The sequence below is a fragment of the Rhinolophus sinicus genome, linkage group LG03 (genome assembly GCF_036562045.2).
Source record: "Rhinolophus sinicus isolate RSC01 linkage group LG03, ASM3656204v1, whole genome shotgun sequence".
NCBI classification, from domain to species: Eukaryota; Metazoa; Chordata; class Mammalia; order Chiroptera; family Rhinolophidae; genus Rhinolophus; species Rhinolophus sinicus.
In genome coordinates, this window is record NC_133753.1 from 115,348,186 (window position 1) to 115,371,830 (window position 23,645).

At 40.9% G+C, this 23,645-nt stretch overlaps 1 protein-coding gene across 2 annotated transcripts in view; it reads right to left on the reverse strand.

Annotated features, from left to right (window-relative positions):
• PRDM6 (PR/SET domain 6) overlaps window positions 1-23,645 on the reverse strand; it is a 96,276-nt gene that overhangs the window by 9,184 nt on the left and 63,447 nt on the right. For both annotated transcript variants that reach the window (XM_074328556.1, XM_019728038.2), the window contains 3 exons: window positions 22,106-22,233; window positions 18,425-18,549; window positions 6,652-6,997 (listed from right to left, as the gene is read on the reverse strand). In XM_074328556.1, the coding sequence (XP_074184657.1) occupies window positions 6,652-6,997; window positions 18,425-18,549; window positions 22,106-22,233 (599 nt within the window). The remainder of the gene's footprint in view (window positions 1-6,651; window positions 6,998-18,424; window positions 18,550-22,105; window positions 22,234-23,645) is intronic.

The following is a 23,645-nucleotide window of genomic DNA, read 5'->3' on the forward strand; positions in this document are numbered from 1 at the left end:
TAATAGTCCAGGATTGGTCAATAACTCAATACTATACAATTTTAATTACTTACATTTAGAAATCTATTTAACTGCTCTCAAACAGGTTTCCAAGAATTATATAAGAGTCTTTGATAAGGAGTTTATCAATTTTGACAAATTGCACGTGCATGTTATAATTATAAAATAATGCTTTGAAAGCCATTAAAATTTTATGGAGATGAAAGTGTTTTCCTGCCCAATCTGTCCTTTGTAGTAACCATTATCCTTAAAGAGTTCCTCAAGATATCATGCTCTCAGGTGTGATTTTTTAAAAAACTGTTATTGAAGATTATAAACAAAATTAATATATTAATGTATGCTATATCCACTGACAATTGATTTTTCTAATAGTGAAGGGACCATTAACATTTATTAGCCGCTGGTTATCTATTTTTAATAGCTATCACAATAAACAATAAGCCACTAAATAAAACCAATTAATCTTTTCTTTCTTTTCTAACTCTGCTGTCAAAAGTTGGGGTGATTAATTCCTATAGTCAGAAGTCAATCCATCCTTTTTATGTTAATAGTCACAAAGATTTACAGACAGAAGAACAGAAATGACCACAGAAAGGCTTAGGTTGAATTCTTACATCAAGGTAATGCCAACGAAAGACAAATAGGACTTTAACACATCACCTTTACCCAGCACTGGTCCGAGAGGCATCTGTTAGGGCTCCAGTGACCTATGGTACAGCTTTTAAAACTTTGCAGAATTTAGCTGGACTGAATGGAAGGGTTTAGAACAAGGGAGATAGGAGAGGTAAGGCCTACTTCAGCTTCTAACTCCAATCAGCTGTGAGACTCGGACAAGTCACTCAACTTCCCTATTTTCTCACCTCTCTGGTGAGGGGCATGGACTACATTAGATGCTCTCTTGCATCCCATCATGCTCTGTTCCTGCTTTCAGATGATCAGTAAATGTTTGCCGCCTGAGGATCTGCCCGAGACATAGCCTCCCAAGAGACAGGATCAACAACATGCTGTAATAGCCAGTTCCCTAGGCATCGGGCTTTCTGTGGTTTTGTGTGTGTGGTAGGGACCATTTATACTTATTTAGTAAACAGTTGAGAATCAGAGCAACAAGAAAATCCAACACCAAATTGTAAGACCAAACCATATTTTAGTTGAGCTCAACAAAGTGATAGCTTTTCATTCTTAGGTACCTTGATAAGATTTTAGACCACAAGGTCACATTCACCTTTACAGAAGCTGATTTTATGCAGAATTTAGAATTAAAATGTGTACTCTGCTTGCCACTAAAATAACAGATTGTCTCTCTCAGCCTAGAAATTTATAGAAATTAGCCCTCAGAAAGCACAGAGGTTATACAGCAAGTAAACAAGCTTCCTCTTTTCCTGGATTGTATTTCCTTAAAATAAATAAATAAATAAATAAATAAATAAATAAATAAATAAATAAATAAATAAAAGGAGATTATCAAAAAGTAATTTTAACATTGATTACGTCCTAGGGTTTCATCTAAGGGCATAGGAATTCATTCAAGACAATGAAATCTTCAAGCCCAATGAGCAGGGCTTCGAAAACATCATCGCCACTGTGGAATCTCAAACATCACAACTTCTTTTTGGACAACTGGCCACAGGTGTTAAGACTCTGCATGCATGTTTCTTTTAGTAAACCCTTGACAGCTCAGCTCTCCATTTACTACTGAGGGGCATTGCGGACACAGAACTAATTGCCATTCCTCTCCTTCTTATTCTGATGACTAATATTTCCATTAACTTTTCAAAGGTTTAGCCAAAAGGTAAGACTTAATTTCTTCAACTTTTGGATACAACCAAGTTCAACTCCAAAGTTTTGTCTCCCTTTGGTGCATCGCACCAGAAGCAGCAGAGAAGGACTGACATTGTCAAGAGCTGTGTTCAGCTTTAGTCTTTCCAGAACCTCGTGTCGTCGAATAACTAAATAGGAATCTCCTTTCTAAGGCACTTTGATTCTTCCCGAATCATATACAGATAGCACTTGATTATTCTCAAAACAAATGCAATGACCATTCCTCACAAAGGGATAATATCTCACAACCAGAAGAAGCGTATGGCTTTACACCACTTGAGACATCTAGCAATGTTGTCCAATGATGGAAATGTGTTATATCTACACTGTCCAGTGTGGAAGCCACTTGCCACATGCAGCCGTTAAAGCACTTGAAATGTGGCTAGGGCAACTGCAAAACTAAAGTATTATTTTACTTAATTTCGATTAATTTTAAGCAGCCTTGTGTGGCTAGTTTCCACAGAAATATCAAGCTCCATACTCTGTACTGAAATAACTAAAAAACAGACAAAGCCTGGGTCGATGTAGTTAGCATCTATCAATGCTGGTAAATTTTTAAGTGGAAAGAAAGCAGCAAGACAATTTTGTACATCCCCTGGCATTCTCTGTAACTGGCAGCTCCTCTGCCAGAGATTACTCCAGTAAAACGTGCAATTCATTTACTTTGAGTCTATAATTGGTTTGGCGTACACATAGGAAAAGAATGAAACATCTAACAAAATTAAGTGTGATTTGGTTGAAAATATTATTAATCCTCCTTTGATTTTTCTTTCATGGCATGAAAGCCTCCAGGACAAAAGTTGTTCCGTCGGGTCGCATTCTCTCCTTGGGTTAGTCAACCCAAGTGCAAATCTCCCAAGACTTCAAAGGGAGCGCTACTTAGGTCACTGTTGGCTGGGTGGAGTAAGAAAAGAACTTAGCTCTATGTGAGGAGAAAATGATTTCAGGAAAGCAGAGAAAGTGCAGAGCCAAAGGACCTGGAAAACATGGACTGCTAGAAAGAACACAACCTTCACACTTGGGGGCAGGGGGGAACAGTGGAACACAAAGACACTGACACATTCCAAAGAAACTATTATGGTGATGGGTTATCTCCAGGCTCCTCCCACCAAGCAGCACCTTCTACAGTCATCTTTCCCTCTGGGACGACCACATCCAATTACGAACAATGATACTCCGAACACATATGTGAGCAGCTGAAGGTACACCCAGGGGGCTAAAGGCAAACTTTCCCCATGTGGCACAAACAATCAAAAAAGAGAAAAGAAAAAGGATGCAAAACGATGAGAAGCATTATAAAGACACTTTCTGCAGAAAATAAAAGAGAACATGTGCATCCGAAAATAATCCACTGTGATTGAAGGCTTTGCTTACCCCTTTCTGGAGCCCCCCCAATGGGACTGTTGAGAGTTTCTGCAGCAGAAAAACAGAAAAGAAAAGGGATTTCTAACTCCTGGTTCAGGCAAAAGTGAGTCAAGCTGCCCTGGCCTAGGTCATAAAGCTTATGCAAAACCCCAAATGTTTATGAAGTCCCTAAATAAAATCTTGGTTGATCTAAATTCCAACAGCTTCTTCCCTTTGAATTCACTTAGGAAAAGAAAAAGTGAGTAGACTGGCGGAAAGGAAGAAGAGGTTTGGGGATTTGTTTGTTTAATGTTAACAGAACAAAATCAAGAAATAACAAGTCCGTGGCTCCTGGACCCTCATGGATGTGTTTTTATCTTTTGCATTAATTCCTACCTTACAAGGTCAAATGGAATCTTTTTTCTATGTTTAATGTAAATAACATGGTAGTAAAAAAAAAAGTGGTGATTCTGGCAACCCTGGGTATCCTTGGATCTCTTTCCCTGATATCAATGCATAGACTTTTTGATGGTCCCTCACATGAAAAAGTTCACAAATATAGACACACAAAGTCTCTTTGATGAAGGTTCAAATGTCTTGGATTTCATGGCCAAATATTCAGTCCGTTGAGTGAAAAATCTTTTGGACCTACGATTCAGGGGCCTGTTTCAAATTTGGACCTGTTTGAAACTCTAACCTGTTTACTTTCTGACTTTGTCTTCTGTGTCTCCCTCTCTTGCCTCTGGTTCTAGCAAGATTTTCCTATCAAAATAAAAGCATTTGAGTTTTTCAAATCGAAGGGAAATGGTTTCTGACTGGTTAGTTCTGTGCTTTTTCACTGTGTATGACTGAATGGGCACAAACTACCAAAGACGGAAAACCACCTGATTTATGGTCACTCACTAAAGAAAACATGTATATTTAGCAGTTATAATTCTCCAGATGGGTAATAAGAGAAAAGGCTCCAAATTTTGCAACCATCATGCACAAATTTGATGTTCCATTCTAGTTTTGTATATTTCTCCTATTTGGCACCCATGTGGTTATGAATTATCTTTTACTTCCAAACTTGCTGATACAAAGAGAGCATTCTAGGTTCTGAAACAGAGAACAACTATGCCAGTCCTACATGCTAAAAGCGAATTATGTGTCTAGAATGAAACTAGTGTGGCAAAGTGAACGGGCATCTCCTTCTATTTTCCCTTTATCTCCAATAATCAACTCAGATGTGATGGAGTAATTCAAGCATCTGCTCATCATTACTAAGAAATATTATACTTTAATCACTTTGCCTATAAAGGGACTAATTTTTTGAAATCTTAATTTTAAATTATTTATGAATCATGTGACCACCTCTCAAGTCTTCACCAACAAAGCACAAGAAAGGGAGAAGTAGAAACCCACTGCTTGAGTAATTGGATCCTACTCTATCTACCTGGATATCAATCACCCATTACTTCACCTCATCTGGGAAGGCAAGGCCTGGCCACTGAGTCAGATAAACCCATCAGGGTCTAGCATAGGACCGGAGTCTCATGCCACTTGGATTTTGGCTAAGAACTCTAAATAAGCTTAGAATCAGCACTGACCTAACCATCTCTCGTGGAAGTGTATTTTGTACATGTTAAGTCTTCTAATTTGTCAGGTACTTCTCTGACAGTTTACATAGATATGTTACAAATCATAACACTATTATTTTACAGGACAGACTTCATAAGGACTTAAACCATAACACACACGGTTTTCTAAGCATAACTGGGGTATATTCCTATTTACCATGACATATTTTCATTGCGTAAAGTGACATTCAGCGTGGAATAATATAGACTCAAAGCTAAGTTTTAAAATCCAGAAACTTTCAACTATCATTTCATTTGACCTCATATGTTCAGTTATTATGATAACAATGAACCGTGCAAATAATAGATCCATCCATCTGAACTCACTCAATTTAAAAAGCAAGTTTATAATAAGATTTTAGTGCATCTTTTATATTAAAAACCTATCAAAATGCCGTGCAAACTTTGAATAGCTATATCTTGAAGCTATATGTGTACTTGCAAGTAAGATAAACTTTCAAAAACAAAATCCTTTCTGGGTGAAGAAAACATTTTCAAAATTTTTGTCACCTCTAAAGCCAGTAAATAGTACTAATTTTTACTAGGATGGGGGGGTCTCCTATTGAAAGTAAAAGATTATAAAGACACAGTTGCCTTAATAGCCCTAAAGCAAATGTTTCAACATTAATTAGTTATAGCAATGTTTGATGCTAAGCAAGTAGTTTCTAGAATGGCACAAATAAAAACGTATACATATGTAAATAAGCACATGGACCCTAAAATGGATTATTATTATTTTACAAAAGACCCCCTTTCCATCCAACCTGCTTGTATTTCCTAGCATACTGCCATATCCTATAGAGCTGGGAGGGGAGAGCTGGGGAGAGCTCCTTTGCCCTCATTATAAGGCAAGGAGAGTTGACTGGCTTAAGGTTTATCAGGTTAATCAGTGGCCAAATTAAGAAAATAACTCAGGAGTCCTATATCCAATTTTCCTATCCTACTTCCAAAATTTTTCTTTTATATTCAAAGTGCATTTTCAATGCTATTAGATATTTTGGGTTTAATCAAATTTTCACAGGACATGAAGGAGAGATAAAACACAATCCTTTCTTATTGAATTAATTTGATTTTTGTCTTTTGCGCTCCCAGCTATCAAGACTGTCAAATAAACCAGTTTTGATTCATAAATAATAGTTCCATTATATCTACTATGCCACTCGTCAGAGTACCTGAAATTTTAATTCACTTGTTCAGCTAAATTTCATCCTCAGTTCATGGCGATAAAATTCTTTATTGACAAACTTTCAAACCAACTTTGACTCTGAGGTATCTAGTCAACATTTTTCTTCTGTGTGGATATTAGTTTATTGAATAAGTGGCATCTGTTTTCCTCCACATCACTAGCAGAGTAGGTATTTCCTTTTGACAGCTTTGCAGGATTTATGGGTTTGCATGCTCTGAAGAAAAATAGTACTAAGCAAAAAATTCCAATTCATTACCTCTTGGTACTTAATTAAGTTCATACCCACGGCACACTGGAGGTGAACCTTGAAACGACTGTGACAGCAGCAGAGCAGCCAGCTATATTATCTTTGGAAGACAGAGAGGATTCTAATTATCCTGACCTCATTTTTCCATCTATGATATTCATAACTGTTCCTTCTATTTTGCTCCCCTTTACACTTGGACAGAACTGTGTGGAAAGCAAGTGCAGACTCCTCTCTATAGCCACTGTTTGTGCAGCCCTTCTAAACAATAAAGTCGAACCATGGCCTCATGTGACTCTCTGACCTTCCAGGACACAGACACCTCTTATCACAGGGTTTTCCCCAAGGGGTGGATGGAGGATGTGACTGGAACCTGGGAGGAAGGCAAGCTGTGGGTGTCACTAAGCAAACACACATGGAGCAGGGAGAGTCGGGGTTACCTGTCGGGGTTCTGCGTGCACACGTGCATCTGTAACAAGATCCGCTGCGTGAAAGTCTTAAAGCACTGCCCACATTTCCAGAGATGCCAGTCACTGAATTCCGAGTGCAGCTGGCTTGTGGAAGTTGGACTTGCAAGGACGCGCTGGTTTTTCACGTTGATTTGGTTAAATCCTGATTCAATGGGCCCAGATTTATCCAGGAGAGAGAAGTTCCTGCTGCACGGAGTCTGTGGGAAAACGATGGAGCGCTGCTGGGTGGCTGGGGAGAGTTTGCTGCTCTTGTTGAAACAGGGCTGCAGGGCATCCTGTCTGCACATGGCTTCCATTACCGTGGAGGGGACATTTACTGGGAGAACAACAGTTTTAGAAGATCAGTTTTATAAGCCCTTAAAATAAGCACAATAACATTGCACTTTGAAAAAATTCCTATAAATCAACCTTTAAAAAAATGTGTTTTTCTGGTCTCGGAATTAAAATAATAACAGATGATTTGAGGGGGAAAGCACAAATTAATGACTCATTCAATGCCTACTTATTAAACAACTATTCTATGCGCGGGATTGTTTGTCCCTGGTCTTTGCCTTCAGAGTCTTCACTTACGACTGGAGACATAAAGACTCCATAATGAGGCTTCACACAGCCTGCTATGTTTGGAGGGAGTTTTGATGGGAGGCACAGCAAGAAAACAGCGGGGGCTGCCCAGAGAGGGTGGCCGTGAGCCGAGCAGGGAAAGGAGATTCAGGCCTTCAGGATTTCAGGCCTTCCACTAGACCATACCAGCACAGGACAAGTATGCAAGAAACTGGCTGGAGAGATGAAGAGAAAAATATGAAAGATGTGTGGAGACAGAAATCTGGCACGCTGGTGGGATGGTCAGGGAGACAGGCTGAGTAAGCAGGGCATGGGTTTTTGACACTGTGGGAATAGGGCAGTGGGGGGTAAGGGGACCTTTAAGTCCAAACAAATAAATAAACAAGACTTCAGGCCTAAGCAATAGACACAGACTGTTTCTTTTTATTTTTTCCTTTTTTGTAAAGTAAATTTATTGGGGTGACAATGGTTAGTAAAAGTACATAGGTTTCGAGAGTATAATTCTGCAATACATCATCTATATATCACATTGTTCGCTCACCACCCAGAGTCAGTTCCCCTTCCCACCATGTATTGGATCCCCTTTACCCTCTTCTACGACCCCCTTTCCCCCTTACCCTCTGGTATAACCACTAAACTGTTGTCAGACACAGACTGTTTCAGAGCAGAGACAGCAAGAAAACAGAATCAGTGTTCACAGAGGGATTGTGTGAGACATTATTTATGGACAGGGTGCAGCGGATAAAGAATGGGAGGCAACAGAGTACAGTGCTTGCAACTTGGGCTTTCGAATGAGAAAGACCCAGACTCAAATCCTGTCTCTGCCTTTGGTAGCGTGGTGATCTTGGGCCAGTTAGTCACTCTCTTTGTGCCTTAGTCTCCCCATCTGTAAAATGTGGACAGTGGTGGTAATAATCCTAAGAGTAATAAGAGCATGCATGGCTTAGTGGTTGAGATGGCTTAGGTTTTAACTCCACTATTACTAGCCGTGTGACTGTGGGAAAGGATGGAACACTGAAATCCACATTTAGTCCTCAGTCAAATCGAAAATGGTCACACGAAGGACTAAGTGATACAATGCATAGATAGCACTTAGTAAAGGCCATCGTTACCATGCAGTTGACGTTGAGCTCTATGAGGCCTGGTTTCCTCATCTTTTATGAGGTTTAAATGAGATAATGAATGGAACTACTCATCACAGGGCCGACCATCTACAATATGTGATTCTTCTTATAGAAGAAGAGACTAGAATGGAGATGGACCTAAACTGGGGTGGTAGCAGTGGGAATGGGGAAAGAACTAGAAGAAACATTTGTGAAGAGGAAAACCTAATATATTTGAAATTTGTTTTTCTTTTTAAGTTGTTAATGCGTTAATATAGTGGGTGCCAAAAAATGTATACACATTTTAAGGAAGGAAAACTGTATTGAAATTGTAATAACATATTCTGATAACAACACATGACTACAAGTCACGTATGACTTCTGTAATTACAAGAGACGTTCAAAGTGGTGACCATCAGCGTCCAGACACTTCTGATTATGGCGAAGTACTGCTTGAGCAACGCTGACCCAAGTGTCCACTTGTATACATTTTTTTTGGCACCCCCAGTATTTATCATGTGTGCACTGCTCAACCCACAGGTTCAGAGGTGATGAGAACCTAATATGCTTAAAACCAATTATTCTTTTTTTAAGTAACTACTGTGTCAATAAATGTACTTATTGGTTATTTCAGGGGTCAAAGAGATTAAAGGTTATAGGGTGGTCAAGAGAAGAAAATTAGAGACCAAAAAATTTGAAAAGGTTGACTGGCAAAAAGGATCCGTGATGGGAAGTAAACTATGGTTGCCGCCACCGGTTCAAGGCCACATGGAAGGAAACACAGGAACTGGGAGTTCTCATCCTTTCCTGCCACAGACCACTGAGATGCCTACATAGCATGAAAATTCAAGCATGCTCAACTACAAAGAGAGAATGGCAGAGGCCCGTGACTGCGAGGGGGTGGACACACGGGTGGGAACTGAGAGGGCTTCGTGTGCCGCCACTAAGGACCCTTCAGCTCCCAGCATTCTGCAGGAGCACATGTGTTAGACAAATCCAACGAAAGGAACAGCTGTACAGTCCTCTGTCGGCATGGCCCATCCTGTGTGGGAAGGAAAAATAAAACAAGAGACTCCCAGGCCTGGAGAGAGCCTAGAGTTTTCCTACATGGCAGTTCTCGACCCTGACTGCACCTGAGACTCACAGGGGAGAGTTTTTAAAATTAAATAAGAATCACTTGGTAGAATCTGGGCATGTGCATTTTTTTAAAGGTCCCCAAGTGCTTCTAATGTATAATCAGGGTGGAGAATCAGTGATCTAATCCTACCCTCTCTTATTACAAATGAAAACAGCTCAAACCTAAGAAGGTCCAATATCTTGCCCAGGGTCACACATCCAGGTAGGGACACCGCTGAGCTAGAAGCTTTAGCTTTCTGACTTCCAGGGCATTTTTTTCTGAGCACACTCCTATACTGTCTCTGCTCATGAGCTTGTTTGAAAACTAAAAAGGACATTTTACAGCTAGTACAGTGGTTGTTTTTGTGTTGTGTACATATGTACATAGATATAGATACATGTCACATGCATGACCATATGTGCCATATATAAATATAAATTTTATATATACCTATACACACATACATACACATGTTTATGTATGTATATATATTTTATATATAAATAGTTACATATAATTTTGACTTCCAGGGCGAAAGTATATAATCAATATGAAATCTGTCCACACATCTTAGACTTTCAAAACAGTTTAGCACAGACTGACTTTTCAAATAGGTATTGAAAGATAAGGAGGAATGTTTTATCACGTTTTGGCACTCTTTTAATAAAAAATAAAAACAGCAGCATTGTCAGAGATTAGGGCAGAACCCATTTTAATTAGGCTTTTTATAACTAATCTGGAAGAGACAAAGCACAGGGAAACACACAAGTTTTCAGGCAACACCAAGCTCTTGCAGGTTGAGATGCCAGACTAACAGGAAGAAGGCCTGGTGGGAAGACTGTGGAATGAATGTGTCATCAACACGCATGACAGCAGGAAAATTGGCCAGAAGCTTCAGTGTTGGAAAGAGGGACATGATGCCTTTGGAAATAACACAAATAATACTCTTGAGTATCGATGATCAATTCTGACTTCTCACTTATGCTCCTGGAAAAGGACCTAACAAATTAATTTTCAAAAATTGATAAGGTCACATAACCTTTAAACTAAAGAATTTGTGGGCCAATGAATTTTTGTTAAGTTTAATGACCAACATCAATAATCATTCATTGCTATTAATAAATTATTCTCTGGGTTATTATTTTCTACTCTGGAAAACTCCAAAACAAATGCAACATGTTTTAGAAATACAGGTAGCCGCACCTGCACTCTATATTCTACTTTTGCATGCTCCTTTATTGTACTTGTGAATAAATTCAATCCTACTGAATAAAATGAGCATATAATTTAGAGAGAAAAAAAAGTAAGGAAAGGAATAAGTAATTTTCACAAAAGCAACCATATTTGACCTCTAAACTGTCCTGCACAGCCATTGTACACTTCTGTGGGATCCTAGAGACCCCTAAAGTATAATTTCATAAGGGATACAGAAGACTGTTCTTCCTAAATACCAGCCTGACTGGCAACCACCAAAGGATTAATAAAACATGGGAATTATCAGAAAGAGGACAGAAAATGAATTAGAAAACATTATCTCTTCCCAACTCAACAGAATACGAACAACTGCAAAAGGCCCAAAGATGACTAACTAAAATGACCAAAAAAAGATGAAGTGGTTTCTACAGGACATACTGAGCTAGGAGATTCTCTTCAGTCTACAAGACAAAGATTACGCAAAGAGGGCAAACTCTCAAAGCCCTAAAGGAGATAGTCAAGGAAGAACACAAACTCATCAAATCCTGAAAAATTTTCCTGAGAGACGCAAATTCAGGTTCCATAAAACAAAGTCCTACTTTACCCCCCTGTCCATGCATTCAGTCCACAAGTCCTTCCTGAGCATCTATTCCATTCCTAACCCTGTGCTAGTTGCTGCAGCTATAGGGAGAACAAGAAAGCCACAGATCCTGCCCCCATGCCACTTAAAGTCTAATGAGAGAGACAGATAGAGAACAAATGCTTTAACAGATCTTTACGCAGTTTCATCCAATCTGAAATTCCACTAATTGCAAATTGTACCATTAATTGTTAAGTCACCATTAATTGTAAAACATTGTCCAGGTTCAGAAAGATTAAAATGTGAGGAATATATGCATTTTAGAACTGACAATACACAGTTACTACAAGTGTGACAAGTGCTATGAGAGAGAAGAAAGGGGTGCCAGGGAAACATACTATATCCGGTATGGCTAAACTTGGGGTGTGAAGGATGGCTTCCCTAAGGCAGTGACCTATGTGAGTTCTGAAGTGTGCACAGATCAGAGAGGTGTGTAAAGAGGAAGAGGCAATGGAAACACTGGAAGCTTTGCCATAGAGTGTGTGTGTCATGTTGAGGTAGAAGGCGTTCAGGGCACTGAAGAAACTGAAAGAAGGTTAACGTGGCTAGAGAAACAGGGGGAGGATGGGCTGCAGCTGAGGCTGGAGAAGAAGGCAGCATAAGCGCCAATGCCTGTAGGAGCTGGACAGGTAATAGAAGTAAGTGATGGGAAGCAGGTTAATACAACAAAGGATGGTGGGTCTGCAGCAAACTGAATAGGGCATGTCCAGTCTAATGATGTTTGAATTCTAATTTTGTAAAACATTATGTGAGCCATACAAAATATTTCTGAGGACTATCTGTGGCCCAAAGGAAACCATATTAAAGAACTGGAGATCTATTATTACGAGAGGAATGGCAAGAGAAAAAAAAGTTTAGATCTAGGGTATGAAGTGATCAGATTTATGCTTTAAACACACCAGTCTATACTGTTAGATGAAAAAATGAGGTACAAAATAATGTATATAGTATGCTACTATTTGGATAAAAGGGGGAGGGGCCAGAGAAAGAGCGGGAGACTATGCTCGAACGCATCAATGGAATGGACGAAAAATGTGTCTGGAAGGATACCCAAGATCCTGTCAACTGATTGCACTTGGAAGAAGAATTATGTATTATGTATAGTCCTTTCTGTTTTTTGTTTTGTTTTGTTTTGTTTTTTATCTATGGAACTGAACTACCTATTAACAAAACAGTGAATAAAGTTGAAACCATGAAATAAGACAACCAATGAAACTTCACTTTAGCTGCTATGATACTAAAGGACAGAAAAGGTGACATGCAGGAGGCTATGCCTGTGGTCTAGACCAAAGCTGATGGTGATGCTGACCAGGGTGGTGGCAGCAGAAGTGAAAGGAAATGCATGTAAGAATATGCAATCATCAGGGCTTGATAACTGATGGGATACAAGGTCAAGGTTTCCAGAAAGAGCAACTGGGTCAATGAGAGTGAGTTTGTGGGAGGAGAGTGGTTTCAGTTTGACATGTTTAGTTTGATACGCCTATGAGACATGCAAGTGAAGATGTGGACAGTAGGATAGGAGTCTGGGGCTCCGTGGAGAGGTCTGGATTGAAAATACAGTGGGAGTGCCTGTCTTAAGTCAAGTTCCCTGAGAAAAAGACTCTGCAATGGAGATATGGAGTTTTGTGTGCAGAAGGTTTCCTGGGGAGTCCTCCTGAATCAACACCTACTAGGGAGTGAGGCAAGAGAATCTACTGAGAAAAATTGATGGCTCTGGGGCTGGGAAGGGCCTTCAGAGTTGTCCTGCTTTGGGACAAGGGAACCAGTCCCCACACCCCACCCCCGCCCCAGCATTGGCCATCCTTAGACATGGGCTCCATGAGGACTGAGCAGGACCAAGAAGAGAGTGGCTCTCAGGCTGAAGGTAATTCCTGGAGACAAACATACCTGAGAGCTGTCAACTGCTACACTCCCATAAACTGGGGAATGAGGGCCTCAATCCTGTGCCAAGGTTGAGATCTAGGCAGCACACCACAGCATCCCACAGAACCCAACAGGTGAACTCTCTCACGACAGTGGGTTTCCCTGTGTCTAGTCCTTTCTCAGTGGGAATGCATTTTCAGTGTTGGAGTCCTGTGCAGATAAAGTGGCATCCCTATGGGGTGACCTCTCTTTTACTGCTTTGTAGGACACTACAGGTATCTCCACTTCTGGACCCATTTTTATATTAGTTTCTTGGCCCAGGGTTTCCCTACCTGGAAGGTAGTACAAAATCAAGCCCACATCACCCCATCGTGGGGCTGGTTTATAGAGTGTGACATTGTGTTTTCACTCAATGCCTTATGAAGGACAGTTCCTTGGCTTGGTGGATGGTGGATTGAGGGCAGCATTTTTCCAGTCCTCATTCAGGGACAAAATGCAACCTGTAGTTGCTGAATTTATGTAAGGAGTCCAATGCCAGCTCCCTACTCTATACAGGGGCCTGGAACCGTGACTCCTCCCCCCGGCGGCAATCCTCAGCCTCACACCCCCCAGCTCAGGCTCACTGCCAGGACCATCTCACAGCACGCCTGCATTTTGTACTGTAGTGATGGGCTAACGTGCCTTCTCCTGGCCTGAACTTAGGTCGGGGCCTCTGTGTTTGTACCCCAGCACAATGCTTCCCATAGGGTCTTGCACACGGATGTTCTTGTTGGATTGAACCACACTACAATCTCCCTCATGCTCAGGCAGACAAGGCTTGAGGATGGCCTTCTTTACCCCGGGGCATAGTTTTTTCATTATCGGTGGGATAGAGGAGGTGAGGAGCAGTATGCAGAGGTGCCCCCTTTTTACTTTTCTGCTCTTTCCAATCAAAAGAAAAGGCCGGCCTCGCAGAGGCAGTGTTTACTCCAGTGCAGCAGCTTCTGCATTGCCATGAGTTTCACATTCTGCTACCTCAGCTTCATACGCCAAGACAGAAAAAGCAGCAGGAAGACTTGTTTAACATTTATTCCCAGGTTTTTTTTTAATTTCCTCTGAAATGAATATGAATACACCGTGGTCTTTACACTCCGCAGGAGCTAATCCCCCCACTGGAAGCTTTGGGGAACCTCATTCCTTCGTGCGGACGCAAGCTGTCGACACAGGCGTTCCTTCAGGCTCTTCTGAAAGCCCCCAGTGGATGAAGTGGCTCTCTCTTTGGAGCTCTATTACATTTATAACTATGGCTTTTTCAAAGAAAATAACCCAGGAATTGCTTCCAGAACCCAAATGCCTGTGTGAAACGCTGCCTTCTCTTTGAGGCAAGGCAGCTTTCAATGGCTTGGCCAGGCAGTGAGTGCCCCACGGCTTCACGGCCACTGCCAGAGGGGGGCAGTTACTGGGGCCTGATCCCACCGCACACACTCAATAGGAAATGTGTACTTTCGATGTTGAAAGAACCATGGGAAGAAAATGATATTTTTGTAAATGAAAGTGCTTAATAAGTATTATTCACTAAGTAAAATCATATTTTCCTTGAATGTCTTGGGCCATGTATCAATTTCATTAACAAAGAAAAATCTGGCTGAAATATTTAATCCCGTTAAATAAATATTTTTACTGCCAATAATGGCAATAAAATTCTCAATATTGAAATTCCCAATATTTATCCAGTGAGTATTTATTAATTGTTTACTATGTGCATAGAACTATAAGGAGGCTTTGTGGAGGCATTCTGTCAAGTAAAGCTTTGAGCTCAAGAAGCTTTTTTTTTAAGGTACCTAATTTACTTCATGGCTAGTGCAGTTAGGACAAAAATGATGTTAGAATTGCTAATCCTGTTGTCATGATTTTAATTACTCAGGACTGTGGAAGGCTATCTGTTAAATTATCCGCCCCTGCCCTTTCACACATTTGTGCTTTTAAATCACACATGGAGTATTTTCTTGGTACAGAATATGGACCCTTCATTACAAATATTCCCAGATCTCTCAGTGAATCATATAGACTGAGAATCCATCTTAGAGTCAAAGTCATATATCTCCCCCACACTATCTGATGGAGCTTTCTGCCGGGTTCTTGGGTGGCCAATCACATGACAGATATATGACTTTGAGACAGGAACTGAAATAAAATTCCTATAATACCCTTAGGGGCAAGGAGGATTGTCACTGTTGAGTCATTCTAGTCAATGACTTAATCCCTTTTACACTTCCCTCCACCCTCACTCAGAGCTCTGCACACAACCCAAAAGAGCGGCTTAGTTTACCCAGCGAATCCACAAGACTTCCAGCTGCTGTGGCTTTGTGCATTTTCTTCCAAGGATTTCAGGTGCTAAATGATAGAACGTATGTCTTGGTAGAATTAATTCAGTACTCTAATCAGCAACCTAAAGAATGCTTCACACAGGTTAGACTCTAGCAGAAGGAGGGATTGAAAAGCAAAGCATATGATGCTTCTAGAAGGGACGTTTTTGAATGTGACTATGGCACTAAATCTGAAGACCAGACCATTCACTCTTAGACACCCATTGTCTGGCGGCTATGAATAGCACACAAGATTTCTCCAGCCCACCCCCTAAATCCCTCTCATGTAACATCGTCACAAGGTAGAAGCAATGTTGTAGATGTGTGACTTCCATCCCAAAGATCCATGTCAAGAGTAAGAAATCTATTCCCTAAGTCATCATTCCATGGCAGTTTCCATTTCTGGCTCATAACCCAGTAAATGGCTATTTCATCCTTCCAGTTGCTCAGACCAAAGCCTTGGAGTTATCTTCGACTCCTTTCTGTCTCACTCAGCATTCAATGTGTCAGCAAATGCTATTGACTTTCCTTGCAAAATGTATCCAAAATCCAACCACTTCTCACCACCTCCACCACTTCTACCCTCGTCCAAATTACCATCATCTTTTCCCTGGATTCCTGCAAGAGCTTCCAGCTGGATTCCCTGCTCCACCCTATGCCTTTACTGTCTAGTCTCCACTCAGGTAGCCAGAGTAATCCCATTACAACTTCAGTGAAATCACACTACTCTTCTCAAAACTCTGCAGTAGCCCCCTTTGCCTGGTCCACACAGAGGAAAAGCCAGGGTCCTGACTACAGCCTCCAGGGCCCTGCAAGATGTCTGACCACCATGCCCCCATGTCTAGTTAATTTCTCCCCACCTCACTCACTGCCAAACACCTGCGCAAACCTCTGTGATGCTCTTCCAGCAAGCCAGGTGCCCATCTTGGGGCCTTGGCACTTCTAGTCTGGCTGCCTGGAATACTCTTCTCCCAAACAACACCTGACTTGTTCTTTCACCTCCTGACGTCTTATCTCAAAAGTCACATTTCCAGTAGGACCAACCTCAATCACTCTTTAAAAGTGCAACTCCCAACTCCTGGCATGCCTTACCCCGTCTCTGTTTTGTTATCTCTACAGCACATCACCACATGACAAACAATTTATTTACTCATTTATTTGTTGATAATCTGTCTTGCTCCACTAGAATGTAAGTACCATGAGGGCAGGAATTCTTTTCTGCTTTGTTCACTGCTGTATTTGCAGCATCTAGCAAAGACAGTGGCCCATAGTAGGTATTCAATAAATATTTCAACAATGAATGAATAAATGAGCGAACGAATGACTATTTGGACTATGTACTATATACTTCAGAACTCTAGGTTTTGCTGTGTTTATTCCCAGACATTCCTCAACACACACACCAGAGTAACTTCTTCTGAGTTTGCAGCAGTTTATATTAAAGGATTTCTGGAGACTTTTGGATCAAGTTCCATATTTCAGAATGTGAGGTTATGTCAAGGTTCTAATGTACATACAGGCCCATATCTGCAGATCAGCGCGGGCGTGCCGAACTGGTGCTTTTCTGTTTGGGGACCTAGATCTAGTTTTTGGGGAGCTGGGGCATGAAGCCATTCTAAGAAAACAGAGCATACTGGCCTTGATGCCCATATCTGCCTCTAGCACCAACCACACATTCATGTCCAACACAGAGATTTTCTCCTATGAAAACAAAGACACTCCCTCAAACAGGAGTATCACTGCAGAAAAGAACTTTCCAATGGAAACTTGGGAAGTCAGAAGAATGTACTGTATGTCCAAAGATTCATGTTTTGATCTGAGACTGGTTTGGTGTAAGAGTAAAGCAGAAAAGGAAAGTTGATAGTAATATGTTTTTTAAAGATTCTATTTTTTTACAAAGAAAATAAAGACAGCATGGAAAAAAATATCTGATTATCAGCATTTTGATCGGTAGTAATATGAACACTTTTTATTGAGGTTCGTGTGTGTGTGAGAAAATGGAGAAAGATAAAGTAAAATAACACTGTTTTTTCAAAATTAAGTTTCTTAAATAGATTTGTTCTCTCTGCTTCTTTTCCTGTTGCATAATCCCAAATTATCAGTTCACAGATCAATTTTGTGACAAGAAAAAAACAGCATCATTGAAACCAGTGTTTCTCACTGAAGCACGTCAGAATCGATTCACCTAATTCTGTTCTAAGTACTGGAAATCACCTTAAAATTTTTTCCAAAAAAATTCATAAAATAAAAACATAAAGTTTAAGTGACAATTGCTGCAAGTTTGCACCTGCCTCGCTGTTAGATTATTTTTAAATGATAATGATGGCCATAGTAATAAAGATAGAAGAAAAATTACATGGTTCATGTGGACTAAGAAATTTAGAGACACAAATTCCTCAGTCGAATGTCTACCATTTTTACTGCCATTTCTCATTGCAATGACTATTTAGGAGGAAGCACACCTCATCGACGGGAAGGGTGTTACTCCTGATTAAAGGACATTGTTTTCTCATTACTTCATTTTTGCATATAGTGCGACTCCAACAAGACTGTGTGTCCCTTCAGAGCAGAAGCTGTAGCTTATGCTGCCCTTGTGACCCTGAAACGTGGCAAGCACAGAGCCAGACACATAGTAGGCACTCAGTAAATACCAGCTGCCTTAACACTGACGTTACAAATTATTTAAACCTCTAATAAAGGTTTTGCCATTGTAAACAGGCGAAGAAGGATTGGCCTGTACAAGTCAAGATGAAAAAGCAAAAGACATACAGGGAAAAGAAAATGATGGAACAGACTTGTGTACATTTGCATTATATATCAGAGTGAACTGCATTTCAGAAGTTTCAAACAACACTCTTACAAAGTTAGCTTTAAAATAGGTATTTTGAGATGTGAATTCAGAGCTAAAATAAATTCTTACAGTTTTCATCCTGGGCAATGCATTGTAAGGGGATCCCAAAGAAAGACGTATAGCTGTCATTGTACCACACCAGAAGCTCGGTACCCCTGGGAATATCTATACAGGCTCGGTAGAATATATTCGACCTATTCAAAACAAAAGAAAACCCAGCTTAGTAAGAGGTAGGACTCACGTGCCCCCATCCACATTTTATTGCCCCGAAAATGTTCTGCCCAGCTCCACCTAGACAGTTTCTGTTTGTAATAAAATCTGCACCCACCTTAGCGTTTCCAGCAACCAATTAGAGCCTGTAACCCAGTATGATAAATACCTCACAGTTTATTTCCACAGTGTCCCTCCACAGAGTGTTTTGGCTGAAGTGAGAGATATTTGGCCCAGGAGACAGCAGAATAGAAGAGTTCATTTAAAAAAAAAAAAAATTCCACCTCACACTGATGAGAAAATTCTCTCTCTTGGCAAATTGCAGACACTGGTGCCTCGTATATAAATTAATACTATTGATTTCTTATTTGAAGAAAAAGCATTACGTGTATTCTTGCAAGTTGGCATTGGGAGTTCTCAAATTTGTAATAAAATTAAACAGCTTTGTGACAGAAGGATTGAGAGTAATAAAAATCGCCCCCATTGCCTTCCTTCTAAAGTTTGATACAGAAGAGAAAAACCCTGTTATGTGAAATGGATGGCGATTCAATAAATACAAGAGGAGCACTTTACTCTGGCTGAAAGATTACACTCTGAAATGACAGAGTGAAGGTACCAAGAAATAAACATTTTTTATAACAGCTTTGGTACTGTAAAGAAATATCCACAGGTTAAAAATCCACAGATCTCATATATATATATATGAGATCGCGACTGGTTTTCTCAATGAAGAATTGCTACAAATATTAGCCTCAGTTCAAGATAAAAGTGCTTAGGGTTGGTGGGCCTTAAATTTAGCCTTTCTGTAAGGAATTGGCTGTAGCAGGGCAATTTGTTCCTTGTACAACACTGCAGACAGAAGGCGAATCCTTCACCACATTTTTCATGGCAGTGAGATATGCACTTGTCAACATATTTTGTCACCACAAAGTGGCTCTTGGCAATAGGATCATAAAGATCAATAAAAAAGTGCAGATTCTCAATATTTTACTTGCAGCTGCAAAAATTTCATTTATCTTGTTATTTTCCTTACTTGCTGCCATTCTGTCTCACGAGGGCACTGCTAGCTAAGCAGAATGTTTTTTCCCAACATTCTATGAATATCTGACAAAAACTCCAGCCAGTTGTCCGGACCTCGCTACCCTTCCTCCCTCCGCATCTCCAAGAGCTGTGCATTTTATTAATTCTTTCCACTGCTACATAAAAAAAATCAAAATTGGAGCCGAGCTATAAATCACTGGCATCTCCTAACTTGAGAAAAATTGAGTCTACTTTGTACTTCACCCTTGTAACATTTCATCTCTCGGTTTGGCTTCCCTTAATATAAACACAGCGCCCGGCAAATGAATGTGCTAAAACCAAATGACACACTTTGCCGCTGAAAGAGCAGAACTGTTTTCGAGCAATGGGTGGTCTTCTGAGGCACGGAGTAGGCCGAAAGGGGAAAAAAAAAAAGAAAAAAAAGTGTAAGCGTACACCGTTCCTTACAAGCGGGCAGAGCTTCCAAAACTCGCAGAAATCTCTGCATGTTGAAGCACATCAAAGGGATTTTTCCCTTTTCAGATAATATTTCCTTTGCTGACATGTATTTAGTATTGTGGTTGGATGACTCATAAAGATAGCTTCATGGCGTCCCAACGCAGTTGAAGCAGAACACATGCCAACAAACATTATTGTCAGTCTCCAAATAAAAACAAAACGTTCAGCTAAGGGTCAATCAATCAAGGGCGCTTTGAAGAAAATTCCATTTAGATATTACAAATCATAACAGAATGAATCTAAACCAGCTGACTTTTTGTGAAGAGGACATTCATGTACAATAAAAATTAGGCTGGCTCTTCAGGGTCCAACTTTTCTATTTTCTTACTCTTGGACGTGGTCACTGGTGATGGATGCCAGTTTTTTAAATTGTGTTTTTGTAGTTCATTTTATAAAGATCTGAAGTAATCGAAAACAGATCGGCAGAGAGAACTTGAAGTTTAAGTGCCATCATGAAAGGGGAGCTATAAAATCCACTTAATATTGACAGATAAGTAATGACTTACTCATGCCCACCTTCCTCTTAGGGGTTTCTTGTTTGCCCAAATTCAGAATTCGCCTCAAGAGTTCCCTGGGTGCTCATTATAGAACCAGCAGAACTCTCTCTTGCTGAATGGACAAGCACAATCTTTACTAATTTTCTATCTCCGAGTTTCATAAAATCTTCGTGACAAAAATGCAGCTGCAATAAAGGTGAAGGAAGCCCATGCACGGCAGTGTAACCAAATACCGTCGTGCACTATTTCATCTGGACCATTATTTCATGAACTAGAACTGCATAGGAAACCAAGGCAGTGAAAAGTCACATGCTGCCCAAATATGTTCCTTTGGAGTTGGAGACCTTCGGAGAGCGAGCCAGATTTGTGCAGCCTTTAACCTATAAGGGGAATAAAACTTTTTCTTCTTTTTCTAAAGGCTTCATTTAAAAAAGAAAAAAGAGGGAGAGAGAGAAAGAGAAGGAAAGGAAAATAAATAGCCACAGGCAGGACTCCAAGTCGCCAAGCTCAGGGCTTTCTGCTTTGATGTGTCTGTGGTGCCTAATAAAGCTAAACAGTTGCTTCTGATTCTAAAGGGAACATGGCTGTTTATAACTGAGGTCATATATTTATATGGCACATGTTTTCGAGGGATTTTTGAGAAAAGAAGGCTTAGTGGTAGGGCTTTTTTCCTATGTGATCTGTTTCTGCCCTCTCGTCTCCTCTCCAGGTTTCTATAGCACTAAATGCAAAAGCTTGATCAACAGGTGCACTGAGCAGAGGTGACTCAGCATCTGGGAATCCACCTTGCTTCTCAGGCCCCACCCCCAGAGGCCTCCCTCTGAGACTCTAGGAAATGGGGGTGGCTCCACCACATCTTTCTTACCCTTTGGGCTTTGCCCAAACATCTCGGGAAACCCTATGATCTGGAGCCACCTCATCACGTGAAACAGATTCTGAATTGTCCAAGGGCCAAAGCCCAATGCTTCGGCACCTTCCTAGGGATCAGGAGAGGTTACTCTGGCTCGCAAAGTGCAGCTGAGCATACCAGTTTTGGAAACGCAATCTTGGGAAGGCTGAGAGGCCTTCGTGCAAATGAAACTGTTCCCCTGGGAGAAGGCCTGAAGGTGCTGAGAGCAAAGGACCTGGGGCTGAATCTCTGCACTCCTGTTTGGGTGTGTGCCCACATCTGCTGTGGGGAATTGCCCCACATCAGTGGGTTTGCTGGGCTCCTTCGGGCCATGGTGGAAGTTCAGGCGAGGACGTGGAAGAAAACTTGACCATGTGCACTGAATGACAGGGGCCTTCTACTAGCACCTTTAGTTCTGAATGCTCATGAAATTTGCTGCTTCAAGAACTAAGGCGATTTCAGAACCCTAGCAAACAACTCACTGCCAGTCCTTGCAGAGTTCCTGCAAAAATTCCTGCAGAATTTTTTCCAAAAAACGAGAGCAGCAAGCCTGAATTTGCATATGCGAGCCCACGGGCTTTAGCTCTGTAAGTGGTAAATTGAGATATACTTTACCTGTACTGAACTACTGTTAGATTCTGTTCTCCGCAGTGCCTTGCACATCGGATATACCTCATCCAGCTCGACTTACTAGGTTCCCCACCATCAATAAAGTGCTGTAGTGTCCCATCTTGGTCATATATCTAGGGAAGAGGTCAGAAGGTCAAGTAGTTAGAATGAATCATCAGCAATCATTTTCCCTGCTTCCCTTGGTGTCTTTATGTGTTCGCTGTAGACATTTATTGCCCTTAGGTTTGCTCGTGCTCACGGATGCTTGTGGAAACTCCACTGGAATAACAGGAAGATATTTTTTGGTGAGGCAAGTCAATCATATTTTTCTTATCAAGCCAATCTTCCCTGTATTAAACATATTTGTGGTATTTCAAGGATGTGAGTGACCATGTTTCCCAAAGAATATTTAACCAATTTTGACAGGCTACTCTTAAGTAATGAGCTGACGGATAAACAAAGCAAGCTGAAAGGAGAGGCCACTCTGACATAGCTGGAACGTCCACATAAAAGGCCCCCAGTCTCAAACACATTAACTGTTCAGAGGCATTCGAGGCAGTAACCGTCTGTTCAACAAGCTGCATTACACCTAGCAGAAGGCAGTGAGAGAGTTATGGCGCTACAGAACTAGTAAAACAGACTCTGATTTGCGTGAAATAAATGGATTCTCACCTCACAGAAGATGTAAGACTTCAGCTGTCAGGACCTGAAACTATTAGGAGAGGAGTCATCAAAAAAGAGAGATCCTCAAAAAGGGGGGAACCCCCCCCACAAAACTTTCATATGGATTTAAATGTCTTCACTGAGGTTGGTCTAATAATTATTGCCTTAGGTCATCTCCAACAGATTTTCTTGTAAGATCACATCCAAGGAAATGTCGTCTGGTTCAAACCAGGCAATAAGTGTGGGACAAAAAGTCTTATGCATGACAAGTAGCCAACCCAGCGGCCATGGAGTTGGTGCCGACACCAGAGGCAGGTGGCTCCCACTTCCAGATACCAGGTCTGCCCTGGGTGGGACGTGGTATCTACATTAGCGGGAGATCAGGGGTTACATGTGTTCTAGAAAGTCATCCCCAGTCCAAGGGGCAGCCAGGAAGCAAGGGGTATAGTTTACAGAAGGACCATGGTACAACTGGACCTTTGCAAATAAAATCAGCAGGAAGATCCCAGCAGCTGCTGAGGTGTTTCCCAGAGCATCCTGAGAATGCATGTCTCTTACTCTTGCTAATCAGCCTTTCCAATTCCCTTTGGACATGGAGATGTATCTTACAGAGAACCTCACAGGTTACCTTTCAGCCCTAAAATTAGTATGGTCATTCATATTAAATTAGCTCAGTATTTCTATTCTGGGGGCCAAAGGGCTTAGTGATGACAGTTTATTTTTATTATCACCATTTTTAAATGGCTGATTTTTTTTCTTTTCTTGAACTCATTTGTCTCTACCCTCAACCTTTCCACTAACCCCCACAAACAAAGACAGACATCAATCTAATAAAGACAATTGTTTGAGAAGTTATGACTGCATAGCATGCCAGAGTGATCGC